The sequence below is a fragment of the Polypterus senegalus genome, chromosome 16 (genome assembly GCF_016835505.1).
Source record: "Polypterus senegalus isolate Bchr_013 chromosome 16, ASM1683550v1, whole genome shotgun sequence".
NCBI classification, from domain to species: Eukaryota; Metazoa; Chordata; class Cladistia; order Polypteriformes; family Polypteridae; genus Polypterus; species Polypterus senegalus.
The window spans coordinates 22,491,863-22,513,234 of NC_053169.1; the positions used below are offsets into that span (position 1 = coordinate 22,491,863).

Below are 21,372 nucleotides of genomic sequence, written 5' to 3' on the forward strand. Positions count from 1 at the left end.
ATATAGCTGAATGTTCTGTGTATTTGACTGGGTCAGCAGTCAAGGCAGACACAATTCCTACGTTTTCCTTTGTGAGACAATCCAGACTGGTGTTCAGAAGTAATGGCCAGCTATAAGCTACAGCTTGATTCCAGAAACAACATGAACACCTAGCTTGTTGGCTCCAGATATGGCGCTCTTGTGTCCTCTTCATTTTAAGGATTTTGTCAAACCTCCACCATGAAAATGTTGGAGCAGCGAGTGAAGAGGAACAACAACAATTTCATTAATTTCTATGAAGTTTTTGTAAGTTAGGCACCTTTTAATACTATATATATATATATATATATATATATATATATATATATATATATATATATATATGCTCTGCGTGCTGCGGCTCTTTTTTATTATAATTTGAAGTGCTGATCGCGCCAAATAAGGTTTTTTTTTTGCTTTCGATGGTATTACCTTGCGAAATATTTTAAGAGCCTTATAAGGAATTGGGCTTCAGCGCAGTCGCCCATTGGTTGCCATTGAGATCTTCGTTTTTACCTGTTTGAGAACACAGAATGGGAATCAATGCAGGTGCCTGCATTCGCACGTGTTGGTCGTGTGCGTTCAATGACTTTTCTATTAACGGACAGTCCGACTTGCGAGCCGCGCCTGTGTTCAAGCACGGGCTTCTGGGTTCTGACGTAACCGCTTTAAGTCAGGCGACAAGGAGAGCGACTGCATTAAGTGAAACCCGGAAACACAGGCGCGCCGCTAGGCAAGTGTCACTAAGAAAGAAAAAAAAAAATCAGGAAGCGGGAGGTGTCTTCTCAACTTGCGGTGTAGCCGTCTCTTCAACTTTTTACAAGTCTTTTCTTTTGTGTGGCGCTTTGAAAGGCAGCAGCAAGTGGCAGCAACTTTCTACTCTGTACTGTCTCGATTCCTTTGTAATCCAAACACGTAAAGATGGTGAGTGATATTGTATGTATCGGTACGTTTGTTTTGTCCTATCACGTAGGACTTATTTGTATTTACCTTATGTTTTATGAAGATATTTGGTCTCCGCGCACCACCTACTCTGTTCGTCGCAGGTCGAGCGAGAGGCACACGTTAGGCACGAAGAAGCCTCAAGCCTTTCTGGCTCGCGATGTTAGAGCTGAACTTACGCTAAGAGCAGTCCGTGTTTTTTTTTTCCGCAGGTGTAATTTCGGGGCGGCATCTTTTAAAGTTTGTAAATCTTGCCGAACAGCAGTAGAAATTTCTGGTAACGCCGTCCTTGCTCCGTCTTCCTCATTTCATCTGCTCGGTTCCCCCCAAAGAACTCCAGTTGGGCACGCCGGAGTTTGGCATGGAAGGAGGGATGGATTGATTGTTCTTTCTACATTCAAAGTCTGTAAAGCAGTAATGATGCAACAAAATTGTGATTTAGTAAAATTTCATAAATATCTACATTAATTGATAAAACTAATGTGACGATAGGCATAGTGAGATTTAGAGCGGCTTTAATCCTCTGTCTCAGTCGTTTCGTCGAAAGTAATTCATGATCCAGCAGGAGCGTCCTAGTGGGTTTTTTTTTTTAAAATACGTGCTTGCCTACAACATGGGTATCGGAAAAAGTGCTCCAAAACTGTCATCCAGATGTATTTTAATTAAGGTTATTTACTCAATCCAATGTATCTCTCGGCGGTAAGTGTTGGAACTTTACTTGAATTGGCATATTGAACGAAAGGGGCGTTACCTTTTGTAAATTACTTTTTTAACGTTTTAAAAATGTGTAAAAGCCGCACCCTCCTGGCACTGTTTGATCACTGTTTAGTAGCAGGGCGCTTTCGTGATACCGTTGAAATAAACCTCGTTACACCCGCCCGCTAAAGTCGATTGTTCGGGTTCGATAATGGATGATTTTAAAGGCGCGAGCCGCACAGGTTGTCATTTTTCCGCTTTAAAAAAAGTTGCTGGGAGAGGAACTTCCTGTTTGGCAGGACTGATTACTCGGGCATTCCTGCCTGCGGATTTGGCACGATCTCCTCGTGAGTCCAGCTTTTCTCCCGCATTACCAAATTGTTTTATTATTAAACGAATTATCGACTCCGAATTTCGGGTTCAAGTTACCCAGCGCGATGTTTGATAATGCCTGCTGCCAGGAAAGATCTCACCAACAATCCATCCTTTTTCCTAAATCTGCTTCGTTCTGAGAATGTAACGGGGAAACTAGAGTCTAATCCAGCAAGCATCGGATGCGAGGCAGGAGCACTTCCTGAACACGATACCAGCCTGTCATGGGGCGAACAATTCCGAATCGCCAGTCACCTTAACCCTTCATGTCTTTGGGCTTGGGGGGGGCGGGAGTGGAGCGGAGCACCAGGAACCCAGGATGTGCCAGGCAGTGCTAGCGCTTTGCAACTATGCCTCCCTCATCGCCCTGCCCATAATGCTTAATATTATAAAGCAAGTTTGAGAATGTATCCAAAGACATGCAGGTTAGGTGGATTGGCGATTCTAAATTGTCCTTGGTGTGTGTATGTCCTGCGGTGGGTTGGCGCCCTGCCTGGGATTGGTTCCTGCCTTGCGCCCAGTGTTGGCTGGGATTGGCTCCAGCAGACCCCCGTGACCCTGTGTTCGGATTCAACGGGTTGGAAAATGGTGTGATGCCATACACGAATCATATACAAGTAATGTGGAAATAACTCGTATTGCCCGTACAATTTGACCGCATTGAGTATCTTGGAGTTGTGCGTGGGACACGTTTATAGTGGACTTTTTGCATGTGAATTATTCAGTGGCCACATTTTTGTAATTTTACATTAAACACAGAACAAGGCTGTGGAGGAGATGTCAGATTGGCCCCAAGGGTGCACACACTGCCTGCAGGAGAGAATGTCAGTGGGCTCTGTGTGGCGTTTTTTTCCTTTTTAATGTTTGGAATGAGGAGCTGAAGAAAGTGTGTGCACAACAGTAGAACGTGCATATTCTGCAAATTTTAAAAATGGTGCCTACCTGTTTCTGTTTTAGTTGGATGTTCTTACTGCCATTTCAATTAATTGTCATAAGTGTTTTTTTTTTTTTTTTAATGGAATACAAAAAATTTAAATTTTAAAGTATGACTAGTACACCCTTGACAGCTCATTGTGCCTGAAGTTGCTGTCAGATCTCAATTAAGAAGTGCAAATAAAATTCTGAACAGAGCCCCCCCATTTGTGGATCAGGAAATGGCTTTGATTAAGTTGCCTCTGTTCAGCCAGATAATTGTAAGTTTTGTCATTAATGCTGTTTATATTCAAATGAATTTTAGTATACTGTTTGGGACGATCTTTCCATTGTAACAAAGCCCTTCGGAAATTTATCTGTTATGTATGTTGTAGATGCCTGTAGCCAAGTTGACATTCAGCATCCAAATATTACAGTTGTCTACATATTTTAGAAAAAAATAAATAAAACACAGCTTAAATGTGAAGGCTGTTCTTGCAATTTCCTCTTTGATTTGCTTTGTGATCTTCAGCAAACTGCACAAAGTCCAAGGCTAAGGTGTTTAGAATTTTTCGCAAACAGGATTTTGGTAAAATTAAAACTTGTATCTTCTTAGCAAGTTTGAGCCCTGATAGTAATGGGCTTTGCCGTTCACCTTTTATGGTTCGTTTTGTTGGATTTATACTGTGTGTTTACATGCATAGCACCTTTTTTTATTCTGAACATTCATGACTTTTTTTTTTTTTGCTTCCCCATTCATTCTTTTAAGTTGCTTGCTGTCTTGTCAGAGGATTACTTTAGGCATCACAGTTCTGTACATGTTGATTGTTAAGACACCAACACCCACAAATTAGCTGGGAGAGACTGGTCTTTTTTTTTTTGTCTCTCCCTGGATTTTGATAGGATGGCTTCCTGTCATCCCATTCAGTACTGAATTCACTAGAAGCTTGTGTGGCAGCAAACGAGTATTAACTTGTTGCAGGCTTTCGGAATTTTCCATGTTCTGAATTCCAGACAAGTTTATAATTGTCCAGTACATTTCTCCATTGGGGGTTTAGAAAAAAAGGGGAAAATTTTATACATTTTTAAGATGGTGGTTCAAAAGGCTAAAAGGTAAAAGGCTTGTGTAGGAATAAAGTGTAGTGGTGACTGCATGGTTTTAAAAATGGTTGTAGCTAATTTTTGTTTACATTCTAAGGCCCTACATATGCTGATTGAATTTGTCTCTATCAGATTTAGAGAAAGCCAAGCAAAATGACACCTTTTATTGGCTAACTAAAAAGATTACAATATGCAAGCTTTCGAGGCAACTCGGGCCCCTTCTTCAGGCAAAAGAAAGTAGATTCTGAGCCATTTACAAACTGTCAATCTACAAAGGAAGCTTACAGGATGCCCCTCTAATTTACTGCCTAATATATTCAGAAGCTGGCATTCGACATTAACCTTGACACACAGACTTGAGGCATGAAATTGGTGTTTAATTGTATCCGGTGGAGGGGAGAGAGCCCAGAAAAAGCAGGTCAAAATTTCACAAAAGTCGTATCCATATACATTATTTAATAATCCTATGAAAAAACACCTTTTAACAACTGACAATTTAATCTTTCTTAATTGGGATGATTTTTTTTTTTGTTTTTTTTTGTTATAGCTTTAGGGCACTGAGGGGAAAAATTCCTGCAGTGTTTTTTGTAGGGCTTTAAGCTGATTCTACAGTTCTGATTTACTGAAGGAAAACATTGGGTGTAATGGGTGGCAGTCATCTGCTGAAATGATTGATTTATACTTTCAAACTTTTTTTTTTTCTTCAAGCTGCAAAAAATATATACTCAGTGTTGATAACAACACTGCATTGTGTAATCTGAGATACAAGTTCTCGATGCACCTGACCTGTAGTTACCTGCTGTGGTTTTATAATTTTATTTATTAAACTGTGTTCATTTATTGAGGTGGCTAGTTATAAGAAGGCTCTGTAGTCTGGGAGCCATCATTTAACCCCTGATTCTAGTACTGCAGCTTTGCAATTACAGGAAACATTGCAGAATTCGGGCAGTCTTTTCCTAGCCACATTTAAATTTGTTGCCTTTCTGCCATTCTGTCCCAAGCTGTTAAAATAGGGCTGGGAAGCTGCCAGAAGATTTTTACTTTTTTTTTTTTTTTTATTGCACATGTATAAGTTAATCAAGCATTGGACAAATGTGTTAATTTCACTATCCACAGGCATAGACTGATTTTTCTGATTGATGACTTATTCTGAGAATCTTGTTTTCAAATTGGGGCTGCAGGTGCCAAAGCTATCCTGGCAGCACTGGGTGCAAGGCAGGAAATGCACCACAACTAAGTGCCAGTTCACTGCAGGGCCTACTTATTCATATGTTACATGTACACTCTTACATAGAGTTAACTTGGGATTACTAGTCAATTTAGCAAACCTCTCTCTTGGGATGTGAGAGTGAAAACTGCAGTATTATTTAAAAAAAAAAAAAACTGCCACAGAGGCTGGGATGATTTATAAACACCATGTGGATAATACCAGGGTGTAGAATTAAAAATCCGAGCACTGGCTCTATAAGGCAAAAGTGTTGGCCTCTTTCTGGCAGAATTTTTAGATTGGTCAACTTTCTAAATGTTAACCAATATAATCCATTTGCCCTAGTACTTACATTTAAAGACGCGATAGTCCAATTAAGAGCATGCATTTTTTTCTAGTTCTAATGCATCTGTTTATTTCTCTCTTTCATTGAGATGTATTAGCCATTGGGTTTGGATGGCTTCCCATGGTAGACTAATGAATGTCACTTGTTATACTAAAATTAATATAAAAAAGTCCCAACAGTCAAGTCTGGTAGAACTATTTAAGTATTGCCAACAGCGGAGTGTATCCACAGACAGAATTTCTACACTACTTTCACAATTCCTGTTGCTGCTACCTGGTCACAAGGTTTCTGAGGTAGATATAGATATAGATAGATAATATATTAGCGTCTTCATTTGAATTGCTGTTATTTACTTTAATAAACATCCGCAGGCTTAACTTGTAGGCCTGGTATTCATTTTTGACATTTATTGGTTAATCTTGGTTTAATTTTTTTTGTTTAAATATGCCAAGTATGATGTATTTGAGTTCACTACTGTATCAGGGTGAATTGTTTTTTGCTTACTATGTTGTTAATGTGATGCCTTACATTCTCTATGTTGCTTAATTTATATGCAAATGTAATATTTTGGTTCATTTTTTAGTTATTCCCCTTTTTTTTTTTTTAAATCTTGTAGCACATCTTCATGTCTAAGGCACAGAGAGATTTTGGGTGGAACACTTCTGCTTTGCCATAGAATTGTAATTCACCAGGAAACCTGTTGTGCCAGATCATACGCCATTGTGAGATTTTGTTTCTTTTAAAGTTGTATTTTTAGACTTGTCAGCTAGAACATATTGGTAAAGTTAGGAGTCATTAGAAACAATTTTTCAATTTCAAAAGCTGTATGGCTGGCTTTCTGATTGCAGATTCAATCTATTTTATAGTGTGAGCCATAGACTACGTACCTTGTAAACATCCAAGCAATGAGTTTAGCTGTATTCTCAAACTCTGACATTTACAAAACCTTGTTTTACATTGGCTTCATTCCACAATTTGGAGTGTCTTGCCAATGTCTTTCATGCGCCCTGTTGTTGCCAGGGTGAGCAGGCAGAACGGTGGGTATAGGGATGTGCAGGGCCACTTTATTTGTAAGATCTGACCTTGGTTTTCACCCTGTTAACTGTGTTAGATTAGAGACTTACACTGACACACAGATTTGCCTTTTTACCTGCTTTACTGTTGATCAACGTGTGCTTTATGGGAGGAGTTTTGGTTTTTTAAACTTTTTATGAAAGCTTTTTTTGGTTTAAGACTGGGGAAGATTTGGATCAAGTGGGCCAGGGCTGCCTATAAATTATCTATTGAAACAATCGGAGTCTACTGTGCAAATTAATTTTTAAATCAGTAGTTTGTGAGTATGTAGTCTTTGATATTTGTTTCAGTTCAATTTGCCCTTTTCACACAGGGATTCTGAAAGCTGTACAGAAGGTCCAGAACCTCTGCCTGTCGGATTGTTCTGCTTTCAACATAAAAAATGTTGGATAGCCTCAGTGTTTCAGAGTCGTGCTCCATTGTTTAAAAATCCATTGTACTCCATTTGAAAAATAAGGAAATGCCATGGATGAGAAAAGTACATACAGGTTTGAACCAACAAGGATCTGAAAACATATACACTGATCTTGGGAGCTGTTTTTCCACTAGCAAAGTGCAATGCCTCTTAACTCCTTTGTGCACAAAATGTCCATGCAGTTTTATAGAACTCTTCATGTTTGTCCACTTCAAAGCAAGGGTACCAAATGTAGATGCATTTAAAATATAATGGTACAAGTATGTAAAACTGAAATTTTGCCGTAAAATAAAATCTAGGTTTCAATTTACTTGGTCTCCGTTAAACAGATTGTCCTAAGTAGTATTCCCATGTCTTTATTTATCCTTGTGCTACATGACTTGCATGAATGGAATTAAATTTGTGGATACTGAAGCCATCTTGTTAATGCATCATTCAGAATTTTATGTCACTTACAACAGCATTTACAAATGGGGTCATTATCTGTAATTCTTTGCATGACATTTGATGTTTTGAGATAACTTAAATCTGTACCCTTCACCAGTGCCATTTTAAACAGCTTTGTAGTTGGTCATTTGAGATTTTTAAATAGCAATGGCCAGAATCTATACATGTGAAGTATTTTAATCTCAATTTTTAAAAAAATATTGTCACGTTTCATGATATAAATACAGAATTAATGTAAGAAGCAACAATCTCATTGCTTCATTTGTCAAACCACATGGCACAAAAGTCCTGCTGGCAGATCATAGCAGCACCTCCCATACATGAGAGAGTAGTTGGGGGAGGTAGAAAATCTCCTAGTATGGCAGGAGAATGCATTTCCAAGTGTTTTTTTAAAATCCCCTTTCATCAGATTGAGTACTAGCTGAAGATTAGACCGTGCTTCCTAATGTACTACCAGTGACTGTAAGAGACTGTGGTCAAAGCATTCCATGCACAAGATCAGCCCCATAAATACTGCAGCCGCTCTGAAGATGAAAAAATCGTTCTGGGCTTTTAGGTAGTTCATCACATGACTTTGTCTATCCTTCCTTGGTAATAACTTTTCATTTCATAACAGAAGAGAGAATCCTTACCTTAGTGTGGCCAAAAATGAATATAGATAGCGTACCTTTCACTTCTGTCTTTCCCATGTGTCCTGGATTTACAGCTTAAAGGGAAGAGAGGTTAGAAATGACTGGAATTTGTTCAGACATACCCTTGAACTGGGAATTGATGGATACGTGCTTGGGATAAACTGCATCTCTGGTAGAAAATGCAGGTGGTATATAAAGATGTAAGAAGCTTTTAATGATGTCCCACTGTACTCCTATAGTTGTGAAAATCGGAACTTGACCTATTCAGTTGTCAATTATGTAAATAAAATTACTAAATTGAAATTTATAGAACTTTACAGTAATAAATTGCATTAACATTTTGTGAAGTGTACCAAGTTCTGAGCTTGTATAGGATCAATAAAATCTATATTCTAGCACTTTTTACATAAGCTGCATTGCCTCAGCAGAAGACCTCTCTCAAACTGCAAAATTGACAAGGTCATACATTATGATAACTAATATAATGACAAATGATGGAAGTAGTCTAGCTAGAGGTTGTGTTGTAAATTCTAATGACAGCTGGTGGTAAATCTTTAATGCTCCATAGACCAGTACATTAACCACCCCTTCCTTGGTCAAGCTGCAGAGCATCTTTAGCACGAGTGATTGATCATTCTGCATCACTCAATGCAGTCAGTCACCAAATCTCCATAATTCTTCTCTCGTCCACCACTTATTGGCAAAAAACAAGCTAAAAATGTAAACTTTTTACAATTGGGCTCTTGTACCTGCATGCTTTTAAAATAAGTATCCACATTTCACCGTAACTTTTTACAAGACATATTTCCTGATCAAAGAGTGACTGGTTGTTGCCTGAAACATGTTGGCCAAATCTGTAAGGAAAAAAGTTGCTCGGGTTCAAGTTTTATAGTATTCCTCTCTCTATTTTGTTTAGCAAGGGTTTTTTTCCAATTTAGTTTGTACAACTGTCTGTATAGAAGAATTTATCTCCAAGTAAAAATAAACTACCAAAAGTTGTAAATTTATTGTGTGTGCATTTTCAGAGCATAATGCTCATGAAAATAATCTGTTATGGATGTTTTTTGCTAAAGAAACCAATGGCTTCTGAAAATTGATGTGGAGATAGACACTTATGGGGATGGACAAATGACTTCCAGCACGCAAAAGCCTTTTTGCTATATGTCATCGGTATAATTTTGTTTACTTGATTTCATATAAAAATGTTTGGTTACCAATTTGAAGAAAGATTAATGCTTCTTTGTGATCCTTTGTTATAATGTATAGATATTTTGAAGTCTTACATGCTTTGTCAAATGTGTTCTGAGATCCTTCCAGTAAGGAAAGCCTAATTTTATGAACAAGTTAGTTGTGCTGACTTAATTGTGATGTCATGTTTAGCAAATGTCTGAATTTCATCATACTCTATACATATAACCACAAGCCTATAAACATATCAAAGTTGACCCGTTATTACATTATAGCAATGCCAGGGGGCATAGTTTTGGGCTTGTGATAGATAGGAAGTTTTTAGATACGAGCCAAGCACCATGACTTTCCATTTGTTGCATTTCCTGTAGTGTGGCTCATTTTGAACAATTCTCAGAATATATATATATATGAGTGTATGTATGTGTTGCTTGAACCCTATTTCTCATATTGCTGACAAAAATTGAATCTCTTTTTTGTTAGCAAGAGACATTGTTACTCTGTAGAGTCCTCCGAGTTTGCCTTTTTTGCTCATCACTTTGCCATTGGGTAATTTCTGCAGCGTTTGAGGAAGGAAGACTTGCGTCAAATGGGATGCTGACATGATAATGTGAATATATGTACTGCAAGTGCAGTGTAATGGAAGGACTGCAGTTTAATGCACTAATTCATTTTCAGCTGTTTTTAACTGGCTGGGCTTGTCAATGGTCTGAGCAAAATGAATTCAGGTGGTGTGTTTGTTGTTTTTTTTTTTTAATCTAGAGAGAAACTGAAGTGGTGCTCTGGGAAACGTTGCCACTTTAGATGAACCCGGAATTGCAGCAGATTCAGGCCAATCTAACTTAATCTGGAGTTTTTGTTTGTGCTGATCCAGTTTGAAAAGAGGAAGTGTAAATTGTTGCTGAGTGGTGCGGGATGGGTTGTTGTGCAGGAGAAGAGTCTTCTCTCGGAGAGCTCTGTAAAGTCCTTTAATATTGTGTTGTGTATAATGCCTAGTTGCAGTATGGTTATTGCAGATGTGTAGCTAAGGTTTTGGGGCAACACTGTAGAGCAGTATCTTTCATGAACAAGAATGTGGAAAACCTGCACTCAAGTCTCCTTCCATCGTTAATCCTCCTGGTCAGGCATTGAGTTAATGAATAAAATGAACAGTGTAATATGTGACTTGTAAGCACAATTTAAGAATTGAAATTGGCAATAGAACAAAAGTTAGACTGTAGTAAGGTGAATAAAATTGGTCTGATTAATTGAGACAGACGTATGAGCCTTAAAAAGACTTGTGGTGTGTGTGTATACTGTATTTTAATGATCCTCAATGGAAATTTGCTGAAACACTCCTTTAACAGCAACATTTAGTGGTGTTGCACTAACTAACCACAGCCCCCAAAACAATATTCAAAAATCGATATGGTCAATACACTTCCATGTAATTTACACTTTAGTAATACTGCAGGAAAACGCTAAATTGAAGATTACTATTGAACTGATTGATCTGTACAATATTATACAAGGAAATACACTAAGTTACATAATGTAGAATGAAATGAACAGGAAATTGTTGACTTTTTTAATTTCAAATGAATGTATCATTTTGGGCTCAATGAAGTGGGAAAAAATTCATAAATGTGTACAGGGATATTTTTATTGCTTCTGCAGGTCGACCTTTCCAGATGCGTGTATTCGTTTCTTTTTCTCTTTATTCTGCATGTGGTAGGGCTAACAAGTTGTCCCCCGTCTTCACTTTTTTTCTGCCAGCGCGTGTGCTTGTGCACACCTGTCCATGTAAACAAATGTGTCTGAAACTGCTCGTGCAGTATTTGTATAGCCCCGGTCCCATTAATAAACGGAACACCATTACTATTTCAGTTCTCGCTGGACAACCTTCATTTTTGAAGGATAGAGAGAGAAAAATGCTAGATCAAAGTCTTTTACAGAGATGAAACCAGCAGGTTTAGAAGATGTCGTTGTGAATAGGTTTCGACGAACCTCATATTGAAATCAACTTTTCTATGCGTTTTGAAGATTATAGAATCATAATATGAACTGAACTGAAATTTGTCCACATGACTAAGCTTGCATTTACATTGAAATGCAATACATAATGTCCTATACAATATCGACAGCGCACGTTTGCATCAATTGGTGCAGTAACGGACTGACAGATCCCTGAAGACGTTGTCCATGTACTATTGTTTCGCGTGTAACTGGCAGGAGTGGAGACGAGCACGATGGTTGAAAGCATTGCGAGCCCCAGTCTAGTTCCGTCTTTGAAATTTTCAGCTGTGGATGGTACACTCTGCAGCACATGCAGTAAGCCTTGAATCTTCCATCAACTTAGTTGGCGCGGACTACAATTAGGAGACACCTTTTAACTTAATGTACATGACAGAAATTAGCCGCTCTGCTTTATGAAGAGAATCAGTGGCACTGTCGACATCCATGACAGTGAGAATTCTGTTTTGAAAAGTCACTTCAAATACCATGTTTCAGTTAAGTATCGAATAGTTGTATTTTTTTTTATCAGTTTTATTTTTTAAGGAAAATTGTGGGATGTGAAGAGGTGAATTTAAGAAGACGAGTTTCTTTTCTTTTAATGAAATGATTTCGCTTCAGCTCTGCGCGTAGCGCTTTTGTTCTAAAAAGTGGAACTGCCAATCGCGCCAAATAAGGCCTTTTTTCTCTATAGTAATACCTTGCGAAATGTTCAAGTGCCTTATAAGGAATTGAGATTCAGCGCAGTCGCCTATTGGTTCCCACCAAGTTCCACGTGTTTACCTGCTTGACTACGTAGACGAGACTAAGCACAGGTATATGCGCGTGCACGTTTTCAACAAGCACGATTAACTCCGTTCTCATTACCGGACAGTCCAGCTTAACCGGCTTGTGGTGCAGTGCAGGACGCTGCGTACTGACGTAGCTGTAACTTGTCAGGAGACGAGTACTGACTGACCGACTGACTGTATAAATGAAACCCGGAAATATAAACGCGCCTCTGGGCAATTGTCTTTGAGAGAGAGGAGAAAAAAAGTCAGGAAGCGGGAGGCGTCTTCTCTACTTGCGGTGTAGCCATCTCTTCAAATTTCCACGCCTTTTCTTAACTTGTGACGCTTTGGGAAGCAGTAGAAATTGAAGTATCACGGCCGTACCCACACTTGTTCGATTTTTGTGACCAAAACATCTAAACATGGTGAGTAAGTTAATGTACCGTTGCGCCTTTTCTAATAGTGACTTATCTTTTAACAATGTTTGATTTCCGCCTTTACTTGACGTCGAAAGACTTGCCGTAGGCGGAACAAATGAGTCGCCCGTGTGAAACAAGAAAGTTCAAGTTTCTTTTCCTGATGTTGAAATTGTTTTTTTCTGTTGTTCGTATCGTGTCCAACAATTCATAAGGCAAGAAGAACATAACACCAACAGAAAGTCATCACTACGCCATTTTCCTCTCTGTTCCTCATTTACTAGTAATTTTAGTTCGCCAATGAAAGGTGTAATTTTGCCTGACTTCTCAGTTTCCTCCCTGGGAATATTTAGTTTGAGAGTCGCGATTTTTAACGAGTTTAGCGTGGCTAGAATTTCACGTTTTCTATACGTGTCAGATAAACCGAAGCAGTTACAAAGTACAAAAAGAAACTGTAGTGGGATTTAGACAATTTAAGTACTTTACACCTGATTTAGTTGAGGCGGGTCCCTTTCATGATTTGCGGATTTGGCAGATATGTATGCGCCTGAACGTTTTTAAAGATCTGGCGAAGCTATTTTGTTGCACTCAAATTATTTGACTAAAGTGTTCACTGTTCTAATGTGAATGTGGCTCTCAACTGTAATATCCGCTGTGGTCGGATTCACGCAAGAGACAGCACTGTACGTTAATGGCATATTGAGCGGGGGCGTTCGTTTTATGCAAATTTACCCTTAAACGTGAGATGAATGTCTCAAGACTTAAACTAAAAGTACGTCACCAATCCACTGTAGACCTGCTATCCATCTGGCGTTGCTGCATTTATGGTGCCCGTCATCTGATGCCCCTTGGCTAGAATCCAGCTCTTCTCGACCTGGATTAGGTGGGTTCAACAGTGGAAGGGTGAATGAAACGGCAGGGCTGTTGTGGGATTTTTTTTTTCTGCTTCCATCACGTTTGTTGTGGGGTGGGAGTGCACTGCTGCCCGTTCGTATTGATTGTCTCATGTTGTACTGTGACACTTGACTAACGACCTCGAAAAGAACCTCCTTTAGCGTCGATATCAATACATGGCAAACATTTCCCGGAAATAATTCTGAAAATAAATGCCCTTAAAAGAATGCCCTGTGTGGTTTTTGTTATTGGCTAATTTTAACTACAGAAAAAAGTAAAGCAATAAGTACATTGCTGAAGATGGTATTTACCAGTTTTTTTTTTTTTATGTACATACCGATAAAGCGGTCATTTCTCTTATTTCTAATGTACACACCGAACAAGCTGTAATCTCTCATCTTTCTAATTTGCTGCCACATTAACGTGTCCAGTAGTTTGTATTCATCTTTGTTTTGCTTTGAAGACCTCGGAGGGTCTCTATGCAAAAATGCTACGAGTTGATATTATTAAACTCTGTAATCTGGGATCCATAACATTATCATGGCACCTCCTCAGTCTTGAATGCTAGTGCATCTGGTGGCTTTAAATTAAAGTAAATTATTGTAAGCCGCAGTTCATTTTTTTTGAGCTGACAATGTACAAGGCCTTAGAGTATCTTAACCATCTTTTTAACCTCTCCATGAATTGTTGCAATTATAATAAAATTGTCATGTTTTGACATTCTGTCTCTACCCATATTTTAGCAGTTAGGCTGTATTTCAGTTACATTTTGAGTTAGCCCTAGTCCGCCATGGGATGCCCCCTCCTCTCTTTTTTGAATTTAAGTTATCACTGAAGTAGATTTACATGATGTTTAGATACTTTATTAATCCAAGGGGAACTTTACTTACTCCAACAGCAGCATACTGATAAAGAAGAATATTAAATTAAAGAGAAATAGATAAAGTGTGCTATCTATCCATTTTTCTAAATCTTTCCCAGCTTCTTTTCCCAGTTTTGGGAAAAGGGCAGCAGCAGCCGTCAACCCTGCAAGTGGTGCCGCTTTGCCACAGAGCACTTGCATAGTTAAGCTTTACTCCCACAAATTGTGTCTTAGTCAGTGTATTGCCTACAGTGTATATTGTTTCCATGGCGAGTAGACAGAAAGGAGGGTGGAGTGAGCATGTGCAGAGTTACTTGTCCCTTTTGTAAGCTTTGAACTTGGTTCACTCCCATTTAACTGCGTTAGGACTTTTTTTATTTTTTGTGCATTTTTTTTCAACAGGTATGACTTTAATATAAAGGGTGTGCCCTTTTTTCTTTTCCTGAAATAAAATTTTAAAAGGCGCCTTGTTGAGAGTGATTGGGGGAATTCCTGAAGTAGACCGAAAAATCATCTGGGGCAACAGAACATACCATTAGCTAGCAGTTTCAAATTTGTATGTGTCTGGGTGGTATCTAGTATTTGATGGTCTACAATGCAGACATTTGGCCCTCTCTTATGGGCATTTCTTCAGATCGGCAACATTCACACATGTAAAGTGGGGTGGGGGTGATTTTATTCCCCCGTTTGAAAGGTGTACAGAATAATCACATGTAGTTTTATACAAAATGTTCTGGGATAGCTGAAACACATGCTCAATGTATGCTGGCCCTATGTCTAATACTCTTGACTCTACACTAAGATAACAATATTAATGATATTTGCCTAATATTAGACTAATGAATACATCTGAATACAATATGAATTTCCCCTTGGGATTAATAAAGTATCTATCAGTAAACCTGACTGTACACACTGTGTGACTTTTATTACACTTGACATTTTTTGTTTTAGTAATCGTGTACTAAACTTTTTTTTTTTTTTTTTAAGTTGCTTCTAATTACAGGGCATAGTACTATTCTAACAATTATTTCTTTAGCTGTAGTCATCTTGCTGAATTTATGTATTAATTTTGGTTTTTCTATTGTATTAATCTGTAATGCCTTTATCACAAAGTTCATGGGGTTAAGGGGCTACTTTTTGGGGTACTTTTTTTTATCATGAAGTTTTTTTATGGAGTTATTGTGGGCACCGTTAATTACCGGGACCTGTGTCCTAATTTTTGAAATGGCAAAGTTCCTTGATACCTGCCACAAGACTAAAGAGCGAGTTGTAAAATGGTGCGGCTTTCCAGTCCTCTAGTATTTTTGTATGTTTCTACTGCACAATATGACTGCTGGATCCCTTTCATTTTAAATGAATGCCAATACTTTTTGTAAACTTGAGTGTTAGTTATATGAGCAGTTCTGTTTTAGAGGACTTTCAAAAGATCACTGGTTTTGTGCAATTTAGAAATGTCTTATCTTAGACTTGGTTAGCTGATACACAGCAGCAATCTCATGAGGTCTTGGGGCAACCTTATATGGCAGTATCTTGCATAAACAAGATGTCCATATGACAATAAAGAAAGTTAAGTTTCAACTGTTTGAAAGAACATGGTGTTGTACGGACTAGATACAAGTTATTTCAATTAGGTGGAAGAATTAAAATCCTCCAAAGATTAATTGGTTCATCCTTTAGTGGTTTCGGCCCATTTTGATCAACTCCTTGGATTAGTGAAAAATAAATGGTGTAATATAACTGAATCGAATAAATTTTGCTTTCAAATTTCAATATCCTTTTATTCAAATTTAAGAGTTTTTCCACAGTCTAAGTTTAAAATTAGACTGAATGCTGGGTGGGGGACATGCCAATTAAGGTCAAGTCTTGTTTGCAGTGCCTAAATTCATGCTCTGCATAGAAGTATGGAGCATTTAGGTGGTGTCCTGCTTCTGGTATAGGAGTTCCCAGACTGCCCAGTCTGTAGTGAAATATCAATCAGGTGGTTTTGAGGAATTTTAATAACTTGTGCCGCGTAGAGTAATAAATTAGTTGTATATGGCTTTTATTCATTCACGTCTTTTCAATTAGTATTTTATGAAAACCTCTGCAAAACGGTTTGATCTTCATATCCGGCATGACTTGTGGGGTGTTTTAAGGGGTGTGATGTAGTTTTATTTTTTTTTATTTATAAAAATATTGGCCTTGTAGGAAAACTGCCCCACCCTACCCTAATGTCTTCGCTTCCTGTATTAAGCTTTCTCAACTTACTCTGGAATATCTACTCCTGCTACAGATTTTTACCAACTTCACAGCAACAAAACATTTTAAAAAGTGTGTGTATATATGCTTTTTTTCCTTCCTTTTTAGGCCTCTGGAATTGGTGTTGATGAGGAAGTGATTCGTGTCTATGAGGACATGAAGATGAGGAAGGGAGATGTCAAGAGCAGGAAGAAGATGGTTTGTTTCTGCTTGAATGAGAACATGACAAAAATAATCGTGGAGAAAGATGTGGAAATTTTGAATGAAGATGTAGGAAGTAAATTTAAGGATCCATATACAGAGTGTGTGAATTTGTTGCCCAAAGATGACTGTCGATATCTATTGTTGGATGTTTCCTACTGCACTAAAGAAAGCAGTAAGGAGGACCTGGTGTTTATGTTCTGGTAAGTTGGAATTAAAGTGTGTTTTTTGTGGGTTGGGTTTTTTTTTAATGAAATTGATAATCCTCATGCTAAAGTACATTTCAGTTAAAAGCAATATTTATTTTGGAATTGTTTTGTAGCTGTCTGTCATCGCTCCTGAAGGTGATTGTTGTAGCAAAAAAAGCTTCTCTCCCAACCACGGTCTAAAAAGCAAATGTCTTCCGTTTTCTCCTCCAGCCAAGTTGGAATTTTATTTTCGGTTTAAATACATTAGTCATGTCTGTAGGCTGAAAATCCTGACAATGGTTGGGTACTGGTCTTGTGCCTGGTGCTGCCACCCTGCAATCCTGAATTAAATTAAGCTTGTTTGAGAATGCAAGCGTGTAGAGCTGAGCATGCGTCTAGTAAATGGCATCCATGACCAGGTATGGTAAATATCAATCTAGATTTTCTTTCAAACTAAAAGCAGAGAGTAGCTATTAGTCCTTGGCCATATTAGGGGAGTGTGCCACCCCACCTCGGCTAGGGGATGGGGGGACGAACTGTGGCAGACTGACTTCTAAAACTTTGCAAGTATATTCAGTTGTAGTTGTATACTGCATTTGTATAGTAATTATACCATATAATGCAAGGGTTTCTTTCAAGAGCATGTTGGCCAAAAGTTAGTACTCTGTTACAGTACTACTACTGGGGTCAGTGGTCTTAATATTCTTGTGAAATGTTAAACATGATTATAAATAAATGCATTTCTATTTTTTTTTTTATTTTATTTTTTTTTTTATATACAGGGACTGAACCTGTAAAATTAGAGAGTGGCCAACGCAGGCTTTATGCAATGGGCACATGAAATAGATGGGGTGATTTAAAACGTTTGGTGCCTAGACTATTGATCCCAGTCAAACCACTAGTTTTGTCAGTGTAATTCTTGTGCAGTGTGCTCACTAATACTTGACAAGCTTCACCAAGGCCTACATCGCGTTTTCTATGTTGGCAAGGCTAATTTCCAGATACTTTGCCTTGACCCACAGTTGAGATGGCAGCTGACATGACACAGTGCCTGAAACAATGTGGTGTATGGGATGAGGGTGTATTCTGGTCACCTGTGTTCAATTTTCAATAAGTGTAAAGGTGGGAGATGGCTCAAGTTTGGTTAAGGAATCCACAGGACTAATTGCTCCTGCTTGTTTGTGTGTAATTATTCTGTCAATATCATTTAACAGGCACCCTTACCTTACAAAAAAAAAAACCTAAGTGCATCATTAACTACAGTCGGTTTCATTTGTTAACCAAGTAAAGACGGAGTGCAGAAGCCTCTGGTAAAACTCATTTGGTAGGAAACTGGGTGCTTCCTTTCAGGGGCAAAGCTAAGCAGAACTGCGGAACAGAAACTGATTAATGACTGTATTCAACTTTGGTTTTATCTCCTAATTTCTCATTTTCCTATGTACATTACAGCAGTATGGAATGTGTCCAGCTCTACATTGTTTGGTTACAACACTTTACACTGCAGTGAACCCCATTTTAGTACAGGGATTTATTTTTCAAGTGTTACATTAATTTGACAGCTGCAGTTTTTACATGCATCTTAACAAATGCCAAAAGCGATGCTTACTATATTCTTGTAAGACAAATGACGCACAAGATACAAACATAGCATTATTAATGCACATTTGGGTATTTATTTTTATTATACATTTTTTTTTTTTTTTTTTTTAGTTTAACCACCCTAGTATGGCATCTGTTTCACAGGGCAGCCTTTATGACCTAAACCAGTATGAACTAAATCTTCAATGCTGGTGAATATGAACTTGATGGCAGTAGCTTGGACCTACAAATTTCTTTGTTTGGGAAGCCACATAACTTTAAGTCACGATAGATCCAAACTTTATCCCTCGATAATACTGTTCTTCCTGCCTAAATTCATTAGGTGGAGATTGCAATTGGGACAAATGTAGCTTTGTTTCAGGAGACCATATGCTGGGTACCCTATGTGTGTAGATCTTGCTCATGCTAGCTAGTCCAGGAGGACTAGATTCTACTGACTCTCTAACTAAACAATGTCTGCTATCTTGCACAACACTGTCACTCTTTGACTCTGTAACTGGCTGTGCCAGGTCATTGAAGACTGGGCAGACCGTGGCTCATCTTAGAGGTACCCTGCTGCAATGGGAGAGTGGCATATAAAGGAGACCGGCCCTGCTTCACATACAATAGACAAGAATAAATCTCCAAATGTGTGTTCTACCTTTTTAAAAATTCATCAATAACCACAAAATCATGTTTGAATTTCATTTGCAACATGAAATCTACAGTATAAACCACAAATGTATAAATCTTTTATTTCATATTTTTATACACCCTGTGAATCAATACCTCCATTCAGGTTTAGGCTTAGACACCTCAGTCCTCTCGTGACTCAGTTGTTGCCTTCTGAGTAAATTGTACAATACTGAAGTTTTGTTTATAAATCTCTCTCATAGGGCACCAGAAAATGCCCCGGTCAAAAAAAAAATGATGTATGCTAGTTCAAAGGATGCTGTCAAGAAGAAATTATCAGGTGAGAAGAGACATTTTTCATTTATTTATTTTTTTTATGCACTGATTAAGTTCAGATCCTGAATTTTCCCCTTGTGGTTTAATAAGGTTTAACTAATCTAATTTGGCAAATAGTACTTTGAGATTCTTACTGTCATGTCTCCCACAGACTAGCAACAGTAGCATGACACCCCTAAATAGAGACTGGATGACTGAAGTGGATTTTCAGTTTAGGTTATGTGCAGGGGTGGTTTTTTTTTTGTGTGTAACTAATAATGCACAAATTTTACAGCTAAATTTCTATACCAAAAATATTTTGCACATTTAAGATTTTTTTAATACTATTGAATTCTCATGATTTAAATAGGATAAAGGAAAATTTAGTCCAGTAGGGCCATTTCCAGTTTTCTGCTGCTACCTTTGATGTAATACAGTAGCCAGAGAAGACCTGCCGTAGATCAAATTCAAATGCCCAGCTAGGTACGGCTCATGTTTTGAAGTGGTAATGATTGTCTTATTTTTCTTTTTTTAGGAATTAGATGTGAATTGCAGGTGAGCTCGAGGGATGATGTGTTGGACCGTAGTTTTCTTGCAAGCAAACTTAAAGGTGATATTACATCAATAGAAGGGGTCGGGATCCACTGATATGCAGGTTGCCATCTGACTGGAAGCTTCCCAGTTTTAATGTGCTGCATAGTACTTGTGGATTCTGATTTAACCTGCACCCAGATGCTGTGGATTTCATTTTTATTTTTGACATTCCTTATTGCATTTGTTTTACAACTCTTAATTGCCGATGGAATTTGGGACTTATCCAATTAAACCTTCTTTAAGTTAGTCGCTTTGGTATACGTAATGACCTTTTGCATCTGTAATGTCCACCCTAATTTGCCATAGTAATCTGAATGCTTGCCCAGTCAGGGTACATTTTTAATCTGGCTTTTAAAGGCAAGCTTTCAATCATCCAATTTTGTAAAATCTTAACTCAAACCCCTTCAGATTCTTAACGGCAGTTCCTGACCAACTGCAAGCAGCAATTTGACTCTGTACATTCAATATTCCATTCCACTAAACTTGGCTTACTTTGGAATACTTGTATTTAATGTTTAAAATATTTTGAACATAGGTTTGTACATTTTTGGAATTGACCCCCTTTTTTGACTAATTCAGGTTTAAATTAAGTGCTGCCAATTGGTATTCAGGCCTGTTTTGTTCTTCATCTTATTGTGAAGTTGTGAATGCAGTTTTTCTGGAAGCATCAGTGACATTTGTCTTAATAAAGAAATTATTCATTGACTGTTTTGTGGAATTTTTGGGGGGATAGAGACAGGCTAAAGACTAAGGATTGAACTCTTGGGTATACTCATAATAGCCATGTTTGTTTCGTGCCAGGCTCGTCGTGACTTTGTGTAAAGCCAGAACAAGATCTGAACATTGTGTGATAGCATGCATGTCAAAACTATTTTACTTATTTTGTGGTTGTTTTGGAGTTGTGTAAGGCAGGGTAACTAACACTCCTACAGATTTGAGTGGGCAGCGCAATGTTTTGCTATTAATCCCGTATGAGAATTTTATGGAGAAAAGGGGAGAAATTTGCAGCTTTTCTTGCCAATTTACAATTGATGGTTGTGTAAGGCAAGAATAAAAATCTGTTTTTAACTCTATTGTATGAAGTGAGAATTGCTGGCTGACTTGTCAAAAGGGGGGAAAAAAAAAAAGTCATAAAACATTAAGAAAAGTCACAGGGAAATAGGAATGAGGGCTGCTACTGTGGAAACAAAAGTCTGGTCTTCACAACGAGCCTCTGCCCTTTGCACCTTTTCTCCAGGTTTACTTTGCTGTTTCTTGGAAGAATGTGGTTGGAATGACAGCCTTCCCTTGTTGTAGAAAAGGGATTTATGTGCAAAAATAGTTAAATTCATCCTCTTC

At 38.1% G+C, this 21,372-nt stretch overlaps 1 protein-coding gene across 2 annotated transcripts; it reads left to right on the top strand.

The window, feature by feature from the left end:
- Nucleotides 1–700: 700 nt before the first annotated feature.
- Nucleotides 701–20,732, top strand: LOC120516242 (cofilin-2-like). 2 transcript variants are annotated; one of them, XM_039737758.1, is made up of 4 exons: nt 701–942; nt 16,634–16,929; nt 19,389–19,465; nt 19,976–20,732. In XM_039737758.1, exons 1-4 carry the CDS (start codon nt 940–942, stop codon nt 20,086–20,088), a joined length of 489 nt encoding a protein of 162 aa, XP_039593692.1. In that variant the 5' UTR covers nt 701–939; the 3' UTR covers nt 20,089–20,732. The 2 variants fall into 2 exon arrangements, with proteins under 2 accessions (XP_039593692.1, XP_039593693.1); XM_039737759.1 differs by lacking the exon at nt 701–942 and adding an exon at nt 12,205–12,537.
- Nucleotides 20,733–21,372: the final 640 nt, after the last annotated feature.

Excerpts from the sequence above, each read along its gene's own strand:
- LOC120516242 (XM_039737758.1), top strand. Across the intron at positions 16,930-19,388 it reads GACCTGGTGTTTATGTTCTG|GGCACCAGAAAATGCCCCGG; the intron begins GTAAGTTGGAAT and ends TCTCTCTCATAG. Across the intron at positions 19,466-19,975 it reads TGTCAAGAAGAAATTATCAG|GAATTAGATGTGAATTGCAG; the intron begins GTGAGAAGAGAC and ends TTCTTTTTTTAG.